Consider the following 20,442-nt stretch of genomic DNA (forward strand, 5'->3'; position numbering starts at 1 on the left):
TACAGAGCTCCAATAGTTCGGAAAGAATGACCCTTTTATTGCCACCCAGCTATTAAATCATGAAGTCAATTTGATTCAATTGTGGTTTCAGGGTTACCCAGAGAAAGCAGGGTAACCCTCTCTTCAAAGAGAGTCTAACTTAGGTAGACGTCTCAAACTTTCAAACTGACAATTCACTGCTAATACAGATGAATATGGCAAGATACATGCTGGATATCCAATACTCCGACCACTACCTTGTATCCTTTTCCCTCTCGCTCTCATCCAACACTTCCCACACTGCCCCTACTCGGATGGTATCGCGCCGTCCCAACCTTCGCTCTCTCTCCCCCGCTACTCTCTCCTCTTCCATCCTATCATCTCTTCCCTCTGCTCAAACCTTCTCCAACCCATCTCCTGATTCTGCCTCCTCAACCCCCCTCTCCTCCCTTTCTGCATCCTTTGAGTCTCTATGTCCCCTATCTTCCAGGCCGGCTCGGTCCTCCCCTCCCGCTCCGTGGCTTGACGATTCATTGCGAGCTCACAGAACAGGGCTCCGGGCAGCCGAGCGGAAATGGAGGAAAACTCGCCTCCCTGCGGACCTGGCATCCTTTCACTCCCTCCTCTCTACATTTTCCTCCTCTGTCTCTGCTGCTAAAGCCACTTTCTACCACTCTAAATTCCAAGCATCTGCCTCTAACCCTAGGAAGCTCTTTGCCACCTTCTCCTCCCTCCTGAATCCTCCTCCCCTCCCCCCCTCCTCCCTCTCTGCAGATGACTTCGTCAACCATTTTGAAAAGAAGGTCGACGACATCCGATCCTCGTTTGCCAAGTCAAACGACACCGCTGGTTCTGCTCACACTGCCCTACCCTGTGCTCTGACCTCTTTCTCCCCTCTCTCTCCAGATGAAATCTCGCGTCTTGTGACGGCCGGCCGCCCAACAACCTGCCCGCTCGACCCTATCCCCTCCTCTCTTCTCCAGACCATTCCCGGAGACCTTCTCCCTTACCTCACCTCGCTCATCAACTTATCCCTGACCTCTGGCTACGTCCCTTCCGTCTTCAAGAGAGCGAGAGTTGCACCCCTTCTGAAAAAACCTACACTTGATCCCTCCGATGTCAACAACTACAGACCAGTATCCCTTCTTTCTTTTCTCTCCAAAACTCTTGAACGTGCCGTCCTTGGTCAGCTCTCCCGCTATCTCTCTCAGAATGACCTTCTTGATCCAAATCAGTCAGGTTTCAAGACTAGTCATTCAACTGAGACTGCTCTTCTCTGTATCACGGAGGCGCTCCGCACCGCTAAAGCTAACTCTCTCTCCTCTGCTCTCATCCTTCTAGACCTATCGGCTCCCTTCGATACTGTGAACCATCAGATCCTCCTCTCCACCCTCTCCGAGTTGGGCATCTCCGGCGCGGCCCACGCTTGGATTGCGTCCTACCTGACAGGTCGCTCCTACCAGGTGGCGTGGCGAGAATCTGTCTCCTCACCACGCGCTCTCACCACTGGTGTCCCCCAGGGCTCTGTTCTAGGCCCTCTCCTATTCTCGCTATACACCAAGTCACTTGGCTCTGTCATAACCTCACATGGTCTCTCCTATCATTGCTATGCAGACGACACACAATTAATCTTCTCCTTTCCCCTTCTGATGACCAGGTGGCGAATCGCATCTCTGCATGTCTGGCAGACATATCAGTGTGGATGACGGATCACCACCTCAAGCTGAACTTCGGCAAGACGGAGCTGCTCTTCCTCCCGGGAAGGACTGCCCGTTCCATGATCTCGCCATCACGGTTGACAACTCCATTGTTTCCTCCTCCCAGAGCGCTAAGAACCTTGGCGTGATCCTGGACAACACCCTGTCGTTCTCAACTAACATCAAGGCGGTGGCCCGTTCCTGTAGGTTCATGCTCTACAACATCCGCAGAGTACGACCCTGCCTCACACAGGAAGCGGCGCAGGTCCTAATCCAGGCACTTGTCATCTCCCGTCTGGATTACTGCAACTCGCTGTTGGCTGGGCTCCCTGCCTGTGCCATTAAACCCCTACAACTCATCAAGAACGCCGCAGCCCGTCTAGTGTTCAACCTTCCCAAGTTCTCTCACGTCACCCCGCTCCTCCGCTCTCTCCACTGGCTTCCAGTTGAAGCTCGCATCCGCTACAAGACCATGGTGTTTGCCTACGGAACTGTGAGGGGAACGGCACCTCAGTACCTCCAGGCTCTGATCAGGCCCTACACCCAAATAAGGGCACTGCGTTCATCCACCTCTGGCCTGCTCGCCTCCCTACCACTGAGGAAGTACAGTTCCCGCTCAGCCCAGTCAAAACTGTTCGCTGCTCTGGCTCCCCAATGGTGGAACAAACTCCCTCACGATGCCAGGACAGCGGAGTCAATCACCACCTTCCGGAGACACCTGAAACCCCACCTCTTTAAGGAATACCTAGGATAGGATAAAGTAATCCTTCTCACCCACCCCCCCCTCCCCCCCTTAAAATATTTAGATGCACTATTGTAAAGTGGCTGTTCCACTGGATGTCATAAGGTGAATGCACCAATTTGTAAGTCGCTCTGGATAAGAGCGTCTGCTAAATGACTTAAATGTAAAATGTAAAATGTAATGGATATATCAGAGAAAACACAACAAGAAGCTTTAACTAAGAGGTGATAGCGTGTGTGGAAGGAGGTGATAGCGTGTGTGGAAGGAGGTGATAGCGTGTGTGGAAGGAGGTGATAGCGTGTGTGGAAGGAGGTGATAGCGTGTGTGGAAGGAGGTGATAGCGTGTGTGGAAGGAGGTGATAACGTGTGTGGAAGGAGGTGATAACTTGTTGAATGTTGATGCAACACTCTTGAAGACATGGCCTGTTATGAAACTAATGTCTGAGGAGGAATGGTGGAAAATAGTTCCATGTCAGGAGAATGATAGCTTTATGAGTGATGAAATCCCCCCCACCCTCCATTCTGTCCCTCTCATCCTATCTCTCCCTACTGGCTGGCTCCCTGATATAGACTGACATGCTGCAGTTCGGTTTTCAAACAGTGTTTGACTTCCTTTGGTTCTTCTCACACTCACACACACACACACACACACACACACACACACACACACACACACACACACACACACACACACACACACACACACACACACACACACACACACACACACACACACACACACACACACACACACACACACACACACACACACACACACACACACACACACACACACACACAGGAATGTGGTCTTTACTGATATAGAATAAGTACTAATCATTAGCTGAATGTTTCTCTGTGGTCCTACACACCTGTATGGTAACTACACATCCATCAGGTTAATTCAAACATTGTCTGAGTGTTTAACCATTCAACTGTGAATAAAACATTATTTGAACATTTTAATTTCTCCACTCACCTGAACAGTAGTGTCTGGTTGGGGAGGATCTGCTCCAGATTGGAGGTGTTCTTCAGTTTGAAGGTGAGCATAGCAGGGGAGGGGTTACTGGTGAACACCTTGATAATACCCATGGGGAAGGACAGGGTCATGTCACCTGTGATCTTCACTATGCACCTATAGAATAAAGGAGTGACGGCACATTAAGGGTTATACGTGACATTGGCACAGCAGCACACACACGTGGCACAGCAGCACACAAAGGGTTTTTAAACCTCTGTCCACTAGTCCAGTCTACCACAGAGTTCTATAGCCTGAAGCAGTTCACACAGTCTCAGTTTTAGTTAGTCCAGTGATATAGAACTCAGTCCAAGTCTAAATTAGAGCCAGTTCAACTCAGTCCAAGAGCTCTATTAAATCATTATCGGCTCAATCGGAAATGACCTTTACATCTATTAAATAGAGCCCAAAGTCTAAATTAGACAGAGTCCAAGGCTACCTTAGTCCAGATCTAAACAAGACCAACTGGTCTAAGCCCATCCCAGTCTGCTGCAGTGTGGTCCATGTGCAAGTCTTAACCCTGCCCTGTGTGTCCACTGCAATGCTTATGTTCCATTCGCTGATCCCTGCAAAAATAAGCCTTTTGCACAGCAGCAATTTAACAGCAGTTAACCAATAAAGGAGTGTATGTTTTCTCTGCCCCAGACTATAATCTACCCCGAGTGGGTTATCCACTCTGAAAGAATGGTGTCGGCCTACCAAAATCTAAAACATTCCACACAGGCAGACACACACGCACAAACACACACACGAACACACCAGGGTTTCCGTTAACCGCTAATAGATGGATTTTGATGAAATAAATCAAATTGGCGCCAGCCAATTGTCAGGGAGAAAAGAAAAGGGGCATTTCAGCCTATTCATTGATTGAAATAGGATGTAGCACGAGAGCTTCTACATCTCATCAAACAGCTGATTGTTGCTGCTGGAGTGAAACATACTTTTAGAAGCACAATAATTGAGCAGCAATTCTAAATGCAATTGCGTGTTAAAAACAATGGCCACGATTAAAAAGAGCTACTATTTTTTATTATTGGTCATTTAAGTGTACTTCCCATTCAAGTGCATATGCAACTCGGCAGAGGCTTCAGCGCATCACACACCACCTTGCATTGAGCTGGAGGTAGTATGTATTTTGAAAACATATGCTTTAATTACTTTAAACTTGAACATTTTACTACATATTATGTGGAATTTCTTACCTTGCTTCAAAATAGCCTATAGGGTACTGGTTTCAATAGTCTAATACACAGGCAATTGTTTTATAAAGACTTCCATGTGCCATTGAAACCAGTAGCCTATTTCTCTCACATTCTATTGCTTTTCAAATCAAATGTATTTAATTGGCCAGTAGCCAATGCTAGTCTTTAGATCTCTCCCTCTCTCTAAATTTCTCACTGATATTTTCATCTCATGAAACCGCTCACATGTGCGCATAGCCTACTGCATTGTGCACATTGCTGCACTTAGAAATATATATTTTCTCGCACAGAATGGCAAGATGACCAATAGAATATGTCAACTTTTTCTTACTATGGGGGATAGTAGATTGACATAGACCAGTGCTTTTGCTGTTCGCTACTCATCTTGTTGGCTGAAGAAAAGTATATGTGGACAGTTATTCTTACATCTTCAAACTGCGCTTTGGAAGTCAGTAAGAAGGACGCAAACCGTTCCATCGCTGAGTTGCATGTTGTGTTAAGATGAAATACCATAAAGTAAATGTGATTTCTGTCATTCTGAGCCCTGTGGGGGGACGTCCTAATCAGGTTACTCAGCCAATGCACATGGGTCCGGTACATTTCTTAAATGTCCGGTAAATTAAAATGCTGCCGGTTAAATGTCCAGCATCATATTTTCCTAACGGAAACCCTGACACACACACACACAGAGAGACAGAGAGAGAGAGAGAGGCCCAGCGGCTGGTCATGCTTGTGTAGGATAAGTGTGAAATATGGAGCAAAGTTTAGCCTGTGTAATTATTTGTGAAACATATGTGTATGGACGAGTTGAATACCAGTATGAGTTTACAAAACATTAAGAACTGCTCTTTCCATGACAGACTGACCAGGTGAAAACTATGATGCCTTATTGATGTCAATCCTCTTCAATCAGTGTATATAAAGGGGAGGAGACAGGTTTAAGAAAGATTGATATTTCTATAATGTTTTCCCCTTATTCTCCTCATTTTAGATCTGGTCTCATCGCTGCAACTCCCCAATGGGCTCGGGAGGCGAAGGTTGAGTCATGCGTCCCTCGAAACATGACCCACCAAACCGTGCCCACTTAACCCGGAAGCCAGTCGCACCAATGTGTCAGAGGAAACACAGTTCAACTGATGTCCTAGGTCCGCCTGTAGGAGCCTGGCCCGCCACAAGGAGTCACTGGAGCGCAATGAGCCAAGTAAAGCCCCCCCCCCGGCCAAAAGCTCCCCTAACCTAGACGATGCTGGGCAAACTTTGCACCACCCTATGGAACTTCCGACCACGGCCGGTTGTGATAGACCCTGGGATCGAACCCAGGTCTGTAATGACACCTTCGATCGCTGCGCCACTCGGGAGGCCTAAAGAAGGATTTTTATGCCTTGTAATCCATTGAAACATGGATTGTGTATATCTGCCATTCAGAGGGTGAATAGGCAAGACAAAAGATTTAGGTGCCTTTGAATGGGGTATGGTAGTAGGCGCCAGGCGCACCGGTTTGAGTGTGTCAATAACTGCAACGCTGCTGGGTTGTTCACACTCAAGTTTCCCATATGTATCAAGAATGGTCCACCACCCAAAGGACATCCAGCCAACTTGACAACTGTCAGAATTATTGGAGTCACATGGGCCAGCATCTCTGTGGAATGCTTGACAGGTAGAGTGTCCATGCCCTGACAAATTGAGGCTGTTCTGAGGGCAAAAGGGGGTGCAACTCAATATTAGGAAGGTGTTTCTAGTATATGCCCAGTGTATGCCCCAATGGCTGTTCACGGTGTGTGTGTAGTGGTATGTTTGTTTACAGTACCAGTCAAAGGTTTGGACACACCTCCTCATTCCAGGGTTTTTCTTTATTTCTTACTATTTTCTACATTGTAGAATAATAGTGAAGACATCAAAACTATGAAATAACACAAATGACATCATGTAGTAACCAAAAAAGTAATCAACCCTTTGCCTTTACAGCTTTGAACCCTCTTGGCATTCTCTCAACCAATTAACGGGTGTCCCTTGTTAAAGGTTAATTTGTGGAATTTATTTCCTCAATGCGTTTGAGCCAATCAGTTGTGTTGCAAAAGGGTAGTGGTGGTACACAGAAGATAGCCCTATTTAGTAAAAGACCAAGTCCATATTATGGCAAGAACAGCTCAAATAAGAAAATCAAAATGCCAGTCCATTACTTTAAGACATGAAGGTCAGTCAATGCAGTCGAAACAACCATCAAGCGCTATGAAACTGGCTCTAATGAGGACCGCCACAGGTAAAGAAGACCCAGAGTTACCTCTGCAGAGGATAAGTTCATTAGATTTTACCAGCCTCAGATTGCAGCCCAAATAAATGCTTCATAGTTCAAGTAACAGACACCCCTCAACATCAACTGTTCAGAGGAGACTGCAGGAATCAGGCCTTCATGGTCGAATTGCTTTAAAGAAACCACGTGGTTTCAACCGCACGTGTGCTTCCCACCGTGAAGCATGGAGAAGGAGGTGTGATGGTGCTTTGCTGGTGACACTGTCTGATTTATTTAGAATTCAAGGCACACTTAATCATCCCAAGGCACACATCATTCAAGGCACACACCATCCCATCTGGTTTGAGCTTAGTTAAAATGTTTTTCAACAGGACAATGACCAAACACACACCTCCAGGCTGTGTGAGGGCTATTTGACCAAGAAGGAGAGTGATGGAGTGCTACATCAGATGACCTGGCCTCCACAATCACCGACCTCAACCCAATTGATATGGTTTGGGATGAGTTGGAATGCAGAGCGAAGGAAAAGCAGCCAACAAGTGCTCAGCATGTGGGAACTCCTTCAAGACTGTTGGAAAAACATTCCAGGTGAAGCTGGTTGAGAGAATGCCAAGAGTGTGCAAAGCTGTCATCAAGGCAAAAGGTGGCTACTCTGAAGAATCTCAAACATATTTTTATTAGTTTAACACTTTTTTGGCTACCACATGATGCCATATGTGTTATTTAATGGTTCTGACGTCTTCACTATTATTCTACAATGTAGAAAACAGAAAAAAAGAAAAAAACTTGAATGAGTAGGTGTGTCCAAAATGTTGACTGGTACTGTACGTGTGAGGTGTGTGTTGGCTTGCGTGCAGTGTGTGTCAGACCCAGGCTGGGGCCAGCTCTCTGAGCTGTAGGTGGTCATGTGAGACTCACTTAGCGGGATCAGCTCCTTTGAAGTAGGCATTAACAGACTCTGTGAAGGCCACAGCAATGGGCAAGGCATCCTGGGACGCCAGGGTCACTGGGCTGGGACCGCGAGACGTCCCTGAGAGAGGGAGGGAATGAAGGGGGGGTGGAGAAATGGAGTGAGGTAGAGAGAGAGGGAGGTAAAGAGGGAGCGGGACAGGTTGAGAGGAAGAGAGAGTAAGACCAAACGAGATGGAATGAGTGTACTGTTATTATTATTGAAGAGTACATTTCAATTCAACATCAAAAGCATCACACAGTTAAGTTACCAAATAAGGTCAGTCATTACGAAGAAAATGAGGAACAATTCCATTTCAAAATATCCAAGGCATTACATGCAAAAATAATCATACCCGTCTAGGAATGAGATTTTGTTTGAATAAAAGAGGAGGTATTACTAAGTCATTCATCACTTGAATGAATAACTGTTAGGGATCTTTGAGTAAGAATGTTAAATTCTGGAATGAACTTCCTACCTTCAAACTTGTTATTTGTTATTCAACAGAACACGACCATGCTGAACTCGTTATTATGTTGATTACACTGACAGAGAAACTTTAACAAGATATATTTTTCATGAGCAGGCAGACATTGGCGAGCACACATCAAATCCGAGTGGCCGTTGTTAGTGTCACAAATAGGCGCGTGTCCGGGCTGATTGACCACACGCCCTACCTGCAGGCGTTTCACAGCACTTCTCAAAGGTAGGCAGCTTCCCGATGAAACCATCATCCTCTTTAAAGGCCCAACGAAAGAATAATAGGAAAGAAACCAAAAAGTCACAGAAAGCGGTGAGATTGATGTTACTGGGCAGGTGGGATGGATGACCCTGCAAAACTGCACATTTCACTGCACCTATCCTCTACCCAGAGTTCCCCTGAAGTACCCCTTTGTGCATTTTAACAGTAGGCCTATGGTCTAATTGGTCTTCTCAAGTACCCCTGTGGATAGACCAAGTACCCCCATGGGGTCCTAGTACCCATGTGGATAGACCAAGTACCCCCATGGGGTCCTAGTACCCATGTGGATAGACCAAGTACCCCCATGGGGTCCTAGTACCCCTGTGGATAGACCAAGTACCCCCATGGGGTCCTAGTACCCCTGTGGATAGACCAAGTACCCCCAGGGGTCCTAGTACCCCTGTGGATAGACCAAGTACCCCCATGGGGTCCTAGTACCCCTGTGGATAGACCAAGTACCCCCATGGGGTCCTAGTACCCCTGTGGATAGACCAAGTACCCCCATGGGGTCCTAGTACCCCTGTGGATAGACCAAGTACCCCCAGGGGTCCTAGTACCCCTGTGGATAGACCAAGTACCCCCATGGGGTCCTAGTACCCCTGTGAATAGACCAAGTACCCCCTGATCCTAGTACCCCTGTGGATAGAACAAGTACCCCCTGGTCCTAGTACCCCTGTGGATAGAACAAGTACCCCCTCGTCCTAGTACCGCTGTGGATAGAACAAGTACACCCTGGTCCTAGTACCCCTGGTCCTAGTACCCCTGGTTAGGAACCACTGCAGTAGAGGGAGAAGGAGGAAGCGAGGAGACTCACTTTGGGTGAGGAGAAACAGAGGACAGGGAGAAAGGAGGAACTCTGGTTCCGGAGAGGAGAGGGAGGGACGGAAGATACGCTCAGGCCCTGTGAGGAAGAGGGGAGTGAGGAAAGGAGAGAAACCCAATAAGGTTTAAAGACAAGAAGTGGGTTTAGGTTAGGTGAGAGTGGAGGGACTATATAAAAGAGGAAGGAGGAGAGGAAAGGAAATACGAGAGGGAGGAGAGGAAATACGAGAGGGAGGAGAGGAAACACAAGAGGGAGGAGAGGAAAGGAAATACGAGAGGGAGGAGAGGAAAGGAAATACGAGAGGGAGGAGAGGAAAGGAAATACGAGAGGGGGGAGAGGAAAGGAAATACAAGAGGGAGGAGAGGAAAGGGAATACAAGAGGGAGGAGAGGAAAGGGAATACAAGAGGGAGGAGAGGGACTATATAAAAGAGGAAGGAGGAGAGGAAAGGGAATATGAGAGGGAGGAGAGGAAAGGGAATACGAGAGGGAGGAGAGGAAAGGGAATACGAGAGGGAGGAGAGGAAAGGGAATATGAGAGGGAGGAGAGGAAAGGGAATACGAGAGGGAGGAGAGGAAAGGGAATACGAGAGGGAGGAGAGGAAAGGGAATACGAGAGGGAGGAGAGGAAAGGGAATACGAGAGGGAGGAGAGGAAAGGGAATACGAGAGGGAGGAGAGGAAAGGGAATACGAGAGGGAGGAAAGGGAATACGAGAGGGAGGAAAGGGAATACGAGAGGGAGGAGAGGGACTATATAAAAGAGGAAGGAGGAGAGGAAAGGGAATATGAGAGGGAGGAGAGGAAAGGGAATACGAGAGGGAGGAGAGGAAAGGGAATACGAGAGGGAGGAGAGGAAAGGGAATATGAGAGGGAGGAGAGGAAAGGGAATACGAGAGGGAGGAGAGGAAAGGGAATACGAGAGGGAGGAGAGGAAAGGGAATACGAGAGGGAGGAGAGGAAAGGGAATACGAGAGGGAGGAGAGGAAAGGGAATACGAGAGGGAGGAGAGGAAAGGGAATACGAGAGGGAGGAAAGGGAATACGAGAGGGAGGAAAGGGAATACGAGAGGGAGGAAAGGGAATACGAGAGGGAGGAAAGGGAATACGAGAGGGAGGAAAGGGAATACAAGAGGGAGGAGAGGAAAGGAAATACGAGAAGGAGGAGAGGAAAGGGAATACGAGAGGGAGGAGAGGGAATACGAGAGGGAGGAGAGGAAAGGAAATACGAGAAGGAGGAGAGGAAAGGGAATACGAGAAGGAGGAGAGGAAAGGGAATACAAGAGGGAGGAGAGGAAAGGGAATACAAGAGGGAGGAGAGGAAAGGGAATACAAGAGGGAGGAGAGGAAAGGGAATACAAGAGGGAGGAGAGGAAAGGGAATACAAGAGGGAGGAGAGGAAAGGGAATACAAGAGGGAGGAGAGGAAAGGGAATACAAGAGGGAGGAGAGGAAAGGGAATACAAGAGGGAGGAGAGGAAAGGGAATACACGAGGGAGGAGAGGAAAGGGAATACAAGAGGGAGGAGAGGAAAGGGAATACAAGAGGGAGGAGAGGAAAGGGAATACAAGAGGGAGGAGAGGAAAGGGAATGCAAGAGGGAGGAGAGGAAAGGGAATACAAGAGGGAGGAGAGGAAAGGGAATATAAGAGGGAGGAGAGGAAAGGGAATATAAGAGGGAGGAGAGGAAAGGGAATACAAGGGAGAAGAGGGATGAGAGGGGAGGGGGTGAAAGGAGAAGAGGGGAATGGAGAGAAGAAGACTGTAAAGAGGAGAAGTGAAGAGTAGAGCGTAGAGAGAGGAGGTGATGGAGCTTGGTTATGTCCTTAATCCTTACCCACTGTGGGTGTGTTGGAGGCACTGAGAGAGGCGGTGGAGGACAGGGAGGAGGAGCTCTCTGCCCGGGCCAGGGGAGCAGCCGGAGGAGGACTGGCGTTGGACAACGTCTTGGTCGGGCTGAACGGCCGCACCTGGTTGGTTAGACAGCACAAACCCAGAAATCAACCAATGGTAATGGATTTCACTAATTAACCCCATACAGTGTAAATAACAAGAGCAAAAAAATAAAAAATGTAGTCCATTATCATGAATCAATAGAGAATGGTTCCACAAATAAATACTCTGATGCCCACAGTTTAAGTTCTCTAAATCTAGTGAAGATACTGCAGATTCTCTATCAGATAGTTGGCAGGTACTCCGGTGGAGATTGACACTGGGCAGGTACTCCGGTGGAGATTGACACTGGGCAGGTACTCCACTCCGGTGGAGATTGACACTGGGCAGGTACTGCGGTGGAGATTGACACTGGGCAGGTACTCCGGTGGAGATTGACACTGGGCAGGTACTGCGGTGGAGATTGACACTGGGCAGGTACTGCGGTGGAGATTGACACTGGGCAGGTACTGCGGTGGAGATTGACACTGGGCAGGTACTGCGGTGGAGATTGACACTGGGCAGGTACTGCGGTGGAGATTGACACTGGGCAGGTACTGCGGTGGAGATTGACACTGGGCAGGTACTGCGGTGGAGATTGACACTGGGCAGGTACTGCGGTGGAGATTGACACTGGGCAGGTACTCCGGTGGAGGTTGACACTGGGCAGGTACTCCGGTGGAGGTTGACACTGGGCAGGTACTGCGGTGGAGGTTGACACTGGGCAGGTACTGCGGTGGAGGTTGACACTGGGCAGGTACTGCGGTGGAGGTTGACACGGGGCAGGTACTCCGGTGGAGGTTGACACGGGGCAGGTACTCCGGTGGAGATTGATACTGGGAGGGTACTGCGGTGGAGATTGATACTGGGAGGGTACTCACAATTTCATCGATTCCTGTGAGTTTTCCTGTGGGTAGTTTGGGTCTGGAAGAGGGTCGTGGAGGAGCCACCATGGCCCCAGTTTGAGGGGTAGTGGGTCTGGCCAGGGCAGGCACTGCAGGGAGGAGGGGGGACAAAAAGGAAAGGACTAAGAATCCAGGGTATGATGAGGTAAAACATGCTGCACTATATGTAATATACTTCTGATACAATTCTTAACAGGTTCAGTGCATTTTTTACTTTTTAAACATCACTGAGTCACTCAAAGTAATGCAAAACCATGCGAACACAGAAGTGAAGACATGCACAAATTCTGAATCATAAAATACAGAACAAAATTCCGATCACTCACAAAACTGTGTTAACAATTCTCTAAGGCAGACAAGCATATGCCACCTCAAAACAAAAACAAAACACACATTAAATAAATAAAAAACATTATTCAACCAAACATATTGTACATATGGTTGAAATAAAAGAATAGTTATAAAAACTGGAAACTGAAAAAAAATGGTTTTAAAAAGTAGTACAAAAGAGAAAAATGGCAAAGGCAGAACTTGACACTACTACAGTTTATGCCATGCTAGAAGTTACCATTGTGTGCCTGGCTAACTGCTGCTGCTGCCACCATCCCCACTGTCAGTGCTGAAAAGACCTCAGGGACAGAGGTGCTGACCTCCACAACCCCACTGCTCAGCGCCATCTTATTATAGGGATCAGCGGGGTCGTCAGAGAAGAAACAGATGGACCGGCAAGACTGAGGCCTGCCGGTAGGAGGGTTAGACTGGGTCCGGTCGCGGTTGACCGGACCTGTACCCGGACAGCAGCTCTGCTGGCGTCGGACTGGCACAAAGTCGTGGTTAACGTCGAACCACTGGCTCTGGGACCTGGTAAAGGCAGACTGGTTCTCTCCCTGAGGCACGCTGGTTGGCTCTGGGACCTGGTAAAGGCAGACTGGTTCTCTCCCTGAGGCACGCTGGTTGGCTCTGGGACCTGGTAAAGGCAGACTGGTTCTCTCCCTGAGGCACGCTGGTTGGCTCTGGGACCTGGTAAAGGCAGACTGGTTCTCTCCCTGAGGCACGCTGGTTGGCTCTGGGACCTGGTAAAGGCAGACTGGTTCTCTCCCTGAGGCACGCTGGTTGGCTCTGGGACCTGGTGAAGGCAGACTGGTTCTCTCCCTGAGGCACGCTGGTTGGGTCTGGGACCTGGTAAAGGCAGACTGGTTCTCTCCCTGAGGCACGCTGGTTGGGTCTGGGGTTGGTTCTATGGGCTCATCCTGCCGGGTGATGGGGGTCCTCTGGGCCCGGGCTGGGATGGGCTTCAGGGACAGAAAGGGGTCAGCTGGTGAGTTCCATGGAGAGAAGGTGGTGGTGGTAGTAGTGGTGGTGGAGGAAGGTAGAGGGGTGACCTCTCCTTCGGCCTGCTGCAGGCCATCTGCCAGTGGGGGAGAGGAGAACTCCTGCTGTAACACCCCCTCATCTGTTGATGGCACATGATAGTCCAGGGCAGGGCAGAGTGATGAACCTATACCACAGAGTAAGGAAGAACCATACTAGCTAACATTTACAAAGATACTCATGCAAACATCTTTACATTCCTACGTCATATAATGATTTATGTTGCATTATACTGAACAAACTAGTAAAAAAACAATTCACTGAAAGAACAAGGCTTGGGGATGCCCATCTACAGATGACTATAATTCAACTAGTTTCCATCTATGGAACAGCCAGGTGTTGGCATAGTTCACTGTGAACTGCAATCCTATGCAATCTCTGAGCAACATTAGGCAATGCCAGTGTCGGGCTGTGACAGGAATGAATTCCTGGCATGTTTCAGTCTTAACTGGTAATAAATAGTGTTAGAGGATTACAGCTGGTTGAGAGGATATCAGCTACTCTGACTTGGAGTGTTAGGTCCCCACACCACACAGACACGCAGAGCCACACAGCGCTCTCAGCTTATCTAGGCAGGGCTCTCAATCCAACACTAATTCAGTTATCCATCTTCCTCATTCGATTGGTTGAACAAAGTATACACAACTACAACGAACAGTCCATCACTGAAATCCTACAATAAAAGAGTGGATTGGAGAAAATTGGCACAAACATTGGAGAAAAAGAATCACCAAACACCAACAACAAGAAACTGAATAAGACTGATGCAATGTTAAGGCTTTTTGTCAGCGAGGTTAGATAGTCGGACACTGATTCAGTACAGCGCAACCGCACAGAAAACACTGGTGTAAATGGGTGCAGCTTTACCTGCCTCCCCTGGCAGAAACACAGGGGACTCGTTAATTTGGAGAGGACATAGAGGAATGGAGAGGAAAAGAGAGTCGATGTCTGGAGGAGGAGGCGGGGGGAAAGGGGGAGAAAGGAGGGTTAACACACAGAGATAGGCTAAAATAACTACCTGCAAAAGAACAAAGTCAGAAAGCCCTACATTATCAAATAAAACTAGAGCCTAATCATCTCTTTCAGGCTTGCCAAATGACTGACTCCAAAGCAGATGCATGTTTGCAGTTCAGTCAGGGCCAAATGAATGTGTTGTATGTGTGCATTAATGGCTGGTAATGCCTGTGTTTTACACAGAGCTTAAACAGGTCTTTAAAGGACTTAAGAGTCATCACAGTATCCTAACCAGGGGACTTTACACTGATTTTTTGGCTTTTAAGGAGGAACTTTTGACAATAACGAGATAGTGTTTGACAACATACAAGCCAATAGGCCTTTTCGCCAACCCTCTGACCCAAACTAGGTGCCAATTAACTGTGGATTACGATTAGCCCAGGCAATGGGTCAGTGCTAACGTAACTATTTAAACACAGTCAGTCAGTCACACACTACATAAACCTTGGCACTGAAACCATCTTCTCACATATCTGTACTGGAGTGAGAGGCAGGGCAGTGTGAACGAGAGAAAGAGGGTTGTAAAGGAAATGAAAAATAAACGAAACACACGTGTACTTACAAATGCAAATAAAGCCCCCCCACAGCCAAATGCAAATAAAGCCCCCCCACAGCCAAATGCAAATAAAGCCCCCCCACAGCCAAATGCAAATAAAGCCCCCCACAGCCAAATGCAAATAAAGCACAGCCAAATGCAAATAAAGCCCCCCACAGCCAAATGCAAATAAAGCCCCCCCACAGCCAAATGCAAATAAAGCCCCCCACAGCCAAATGCAAATAAAGCCCCCCACAGCCAAATGCAAATAAAGCCCCCCACAGCCAAATGCAAAATGCAAATAAAGCCCCCACAGCCAAATGCAAATAAAGCCCCCCACAGCCAAATGCAAATAAAGCCCCCCACAGCCAAATGCAAATAAAGCCCCCCCACAGCCAAATGCAAATAAAGCCCCCCACAGCCAAATGCAAATAAAGCCCCCCACAGCCAAATGCAAATAAAGCACAGCCAAATGCAAATAAAGCACAGCCAAATGCAAATAAAGCACAGCCAAATGCAAATAAAGCCCCCCACAGCCAAATGCAAATAAAGCCCCCCACAGCCAAATGCAAATAAAGCACAGCCAAATGCAAATAAAGCCCCCCAAATGCAAATAAAGCCCCCCACAGCCAAATGCAAATAAAGCCCCCCACAGCCAAATGCAAATAAAGCACAGCCAAATGCAAATAAAGCACAGCCAAATGCAAATAAAGCACAGCCAAATGCAAATAAAGCACAGCCAAATGCAAATAAAGCACAGCCAAATGCATACTAATCAAAACTGGAACAATAATTCTTCATCAAATAAAAGAACAAAGCTTAAGACAGTTAATTGAATAACAAAACTGTAAATAAAACAAACTGTAAATAAATTAAAGTAAATGGGCAAAACCTCCACACGACACTTGATGTCAAACTTGCAAAAGAATAAGCAAAAAGGTTACATGACCTATTAGAAAGTCATATCAACAATAAACACACAAACAAAACATGTTCAGTGACAGACACACACGTTCCGTTTAGGTTGGGAGTGAGCACCCAAAACCAGCACCCAAAACCAGCACCCAAAACCAGCACCCAAAACCAGCACCCAAAACCAGCACCCAAAACCAGCCTGCAAAAAACAAAGTAAACAGTAAAATTACCATGAATTCTGCAAAAAATGGGTTTGATTTAGGAAATCTGTTCCAAAATATTCCCACAGATAAAAAATAGACTTTATAGTGTCTCAATGTGATAAAATACCATTTATTTTGGTGTCAATGTGTACAGTAGGAGCTTACTACTGTTGTTGAGCTGTGCAGGGGACTACCTGGCCTGCATGTGGAGTTTTTTACATTTTGAATATCATTTAACCTTTATTTAACTGAATGGGGTCATGTCTGTATCAGTAGTAGTTTGAGGTAATAGTGAAAACCAAAGCCATTTATAAAGAGAGTTCAAATTATCCAGACAGAACCCCATCATGGTCGGCACCGACCTCACACAGCCACCCATAGGAATACATTGAAACACTGTTACGCTTGAAGGGCGGGGCTTACCTGTTGATGAGGACACTGAGGAGGAGGAGCCTCTTAGGGTGGGGGCGGGGCCGAACGGATCCAGTGAGAGAAGGTCATTATTGAGAGCAGGTCTACTGCTGAGAGAGTGAGAGGAGGGATGGACAGAGAAAGGGGGAGAAAGTGATGTGGAAATGAGAGCAATTACTAAACAGTGAGAGTAGGGCAATCAAGTGTGTGTATCAAGTGTTTGAGCCAATTTCTATCTGTAATAGTTAGGAAAATCTTTATCCTGTACTTACTCATTGAAATATGTTGACATCCTGGCCTTTCCCAACTCATCACCTGGTTGAGAAGAGAACATACAAATAACAACCTTAACCTCAGCAAGGTTACATAGGTGGAGGGAACACCCTGTCCCAGACAGGCGTTTCAACACACACTGTAGGGAGCAAGAGAGCCCATGCTACAGGATAGGGCTGCAGTGCTCTCTGTGTGGCTCACACTAGTGTGTTAATGTGTTATTTGTACAGTAGCAGAGGTTCCCCACCCAGCAAGACATTCCTCGATTGGTCCCAAATATAACCCATTTTATTTTCAGATCTACATCAAACTACGTAGCTCCTTGCGACTGTGGCAAACAGATAGTGTTAGAAAAGCTTTGTTAAATGCTGAAGATCATTGTTTTTAAGCACTGCTTTATTAGCTAGCATGTTCGTTTGTGTTAGCTTTAGCTGTAGAGTACAGTATTAACCACAGGGTGGAGGGGAGCTGAGGTGGGGGTGTAGAGGTCTACTTGGCATGGCATGTTTGGTGGTGGTTTGGGGGGGGGGCAGACTGACTAGAGAGGTACGTATAGTACTCACCTAGCACCTGAGAGCCTATCGCTGAGTGGGAATGCATTCCTGACAGCCCTGAGCATGTTTAAAACACATGGCTATGAATCTCTTAACTCTACCAAATATACATAGTATCAGCCTTAAACTATCAAAAAGTTGCATTATCAGTCTTAGCTCTATCAAATTGATAAAATACTTTAAAACTATAACTTGATATGATGGTAATATGAATATCAAAGGATAATAAAGTGATGTTATTTAAACTGTGTATAATGCTACTTAATATATTAGTGATATATTTATTTCTTCATGGTTTACTTGCTAACATCCACTAATAGTTCACAGTTTGAGACAGTTACGTGACTTGTTGCATTCCTTTATAGACAACTAATTCATTTGTTCGAGTAGAAAATCAAACACAGCAAAATATACAAAATGTAGCCAAAAACTCAGGAGGAAAAATATAATTTCTGACATGCAAAATAAAAACAAGCAATTAAGCAATCAATCTTACTCATTGCTTAGAGGAGGAACAGGAGTCCCCTCTCAAATACACACATATAAAAAACAAACTAAGTTTACTTTAGCTGGGGATATGTTGGTTTTGGCGAGGTTGCTAGGATTTTTTATTTTCTTTAAGAACGACCCGAGGCAAGAAAAATTAAGTTAAAAAGTCAAAAATGGTCACAGCCATCAAACAGAGGAGGAGAGGTGGGGGAGGGGGTGTCAAATAAAATACTCACTGGATTGGTTCCTTCGCATCTGACCCTGAAAATAGAAACATACATTAATTAACTACAGATAGGATAAGACACACAGAACTTCAGCCCTCATCCTCCACAAAAAAAGACTAACAATCCCAAAACATACTTTACTGTACAAAGACAAAATTAATATCAGAGAAAAGTACATTTGAAGTTAATGTACGTAAAACATGTTTGTATCTGGAATGTTCTTGTCAGTACTTGGATGCCTTTATTATAACAGACAGTAAGTGATTTGGCATAGGTCCTAGATGGAACCAATCTTCAGTAGTGCAGGGTCAATTCACTTCTGCCTGTACACAGTATCTCGAACTAAACCTATTTAAGATGACAGCTCAACGTTCCTCAATGTGTTACTCTTTCAGAATCAACACTTGTGTAATAACTTACTTCCTGAATAACACTTTCTAAGAACAGAGATATGCACAATACAGGCTATATTTATCAGGTGGGGTACGGTACTCACAATACAGGCGGGGTACGGTACTCACAATACAGGCAATATTTATCAGGTGGGGTACGGTGCTCACAAAACAGGCAATATTTGTCAGGTGGGGTACGGTACTCACAATACAGGCGGGGTACGTTACTCACAATACAGGCAATATTTATCAGGTGGGGTACGGTACTCACAATACAGGCGGGGTACGGTACTCACAATACAGGCGATATTTATCAGGTGGGGTACGGTACTCACAATACAGGCAATATTTATCAGGTGAGGTACGGTACTCACAATACAGGCGATATTTATCAGGTGGGGTACGGTACTCACAATACAGGCGATATTTATCAGGTGGGGTACGGTACTCACAATACAGGCAATATTTATCAGGTGGGGTACGGTACTCACAATACAGGCGGGGTACGTTACTCACAATACAGGCAATATTTATCAGGTGGGGTACGGTACTCACAATACCAAAAAACTGTCCCGAACTAAAATAGAATTGATACATGGAAATGTTGAAAAGCGTATTATTAACTATTCCCTGAGGAGAGGCTTTTTCCACATCAATTTTAAAGAGACAGTAAATCACAGGATTAAGCTTCTCAGACACATACCAGACATTAAACCTAGGGTGAAAAATGCAGCTGCACAGAACAGACAGGACACAGTATCTAACCCCGCACTGCCATCAATCAGGTATGAGAGAGAGAGGAGAGGGAGAGAGATATTCAAACACTAACAGTTGCAACCAACAGAAGATCTGATGTACTTCCGTGTGACCCAATGGAAAATAAGACCATCAATTCCAATAAAGCCTTTATTGACACACTAAAAAAGGAGAGGGAGAAAGAAGGAGAGGAACAGAAGGGGTTTAGAGGGAGGCAGCTGAAGCGTCAAAGCGCCGTGAGGCTTGGGTTTAGTCCCACAGGCACTAAGCAACAAATGGGTTCAATTACGGCTGTAGCCCGCCACACACACACACACACACTACAGATCTCCACACACACACACACTACAGATCTCCACACACACACACACTACAGATCTCCACACACACACACACACTACAGATCTCCACACACACACACACACTACAGATCTCCACACACACACACACACACACACTACAGATCTCCACACACACACACACACACACTACAGATCTCCACACACACACACACACACACTACAGATCTCCACACACACACACACTACAGATCTCCACACACACACACACACTACAGATCTCCACACACACACACACACTACAGATCTCCACACACACTACAGATCTCCACACACACACACACACTACAGATCTCCACACACACACACACACACTACAGATCTCCACACACACACACTACAGATCTCCACACACACACACACACACACACACACACACACACACACACACACACACACACACACACACACACACACACACACTACAGATCTCCAAACACACACACACACTACAGATCTCCACACACACTACAGATCTCCACACACACACACACTACAGATCTCCACACACACACACACTACAGATCTCCACACACACACACACGCACTACAGACCTCCACACACACAAACACACACGCACTACAGATCTCCACACACACAAACACACACGCACTACAGATCTCCACACACACAAACACACACGCACTACAGATCTCCACACACACACACTACAGATCTCCACACACACACACACTACAGATCTCCACAC

General features: G+C 46.6%; 1 protein-coding gene across 6 annotated transcripts in view; it reads right to left on the bottom strand.

The window, feature by feature from the left end:
* Positions 1–20,442, bottom strand: part of LOC123989313 (F-BAR domain only protein 2-like) — a 108,780-nt gene that overhangs the window by 5,832 nt on the left and 82,506 nt on the right. For 4 of the 6 annotated variants that reach the window (XR_006830551.1, XR_006830550.1, XM_046290241.1 and 1 more), the window contains 9 exons: positions 18,235–18,259; positions 17,519–17,566; positions 16,955–16,997; positions 16,695–16,792; positions 12,210–12,322; positions 11,234–11,366; positions 8,516–8,575; positions 7,808–7,919; positions 3,398–3,553 (listed from right to left, as the gene is read on the bottom strand). Coding sequence is in view for 4 of the 6 variants with exons in the window: in XM_046290241.1 (XP_046146197.1) it covers positions 3,398–3,553; positions 7,808–7,919; positions 8,516–8,575; positions 11,234–11,366; positions 12,210–12,322; positions 16,695–16,792; positions 16,955–16,997; positions 17,519–17,566; positions 18,235–18,259 (788 nt within the window). In the remaining 2 variants the exon portion in view is untranslated. The remainder of the gene's footprint in view (positions 1–3,397; positions 3,554–7,807; positions 7,920–8,515; positions 8,576–11,233; positions 11,367–12,209; positions 12,323–16,694; positions 16,793–16,954; positions 16,998–17,518; positions 17,567–18,234; positions 18,260–20,442) is intronic. The other 2 variants (XM_046290240.1, XM_046290242.1) reach the window with 2 other exon arrangements.

This window comes from Oncorhynchus gorbuscha, linkage group LG11 (genome assembly GCF_021184085.1).
Source record: "Oncorhynchus gorbuscha isolate QuinsamMale2020 ecotype Even-year linkage group LG11, OgorEven_v1.0, whole genome shotgun sequence".
Taxonomy (NCBI): Eukaryota; Metazoa; Chordata; class Actinopteri; order Salmoniformes; family Salmonidae; genus Oncorhynchus; species Oncorhynchus gorbuscha.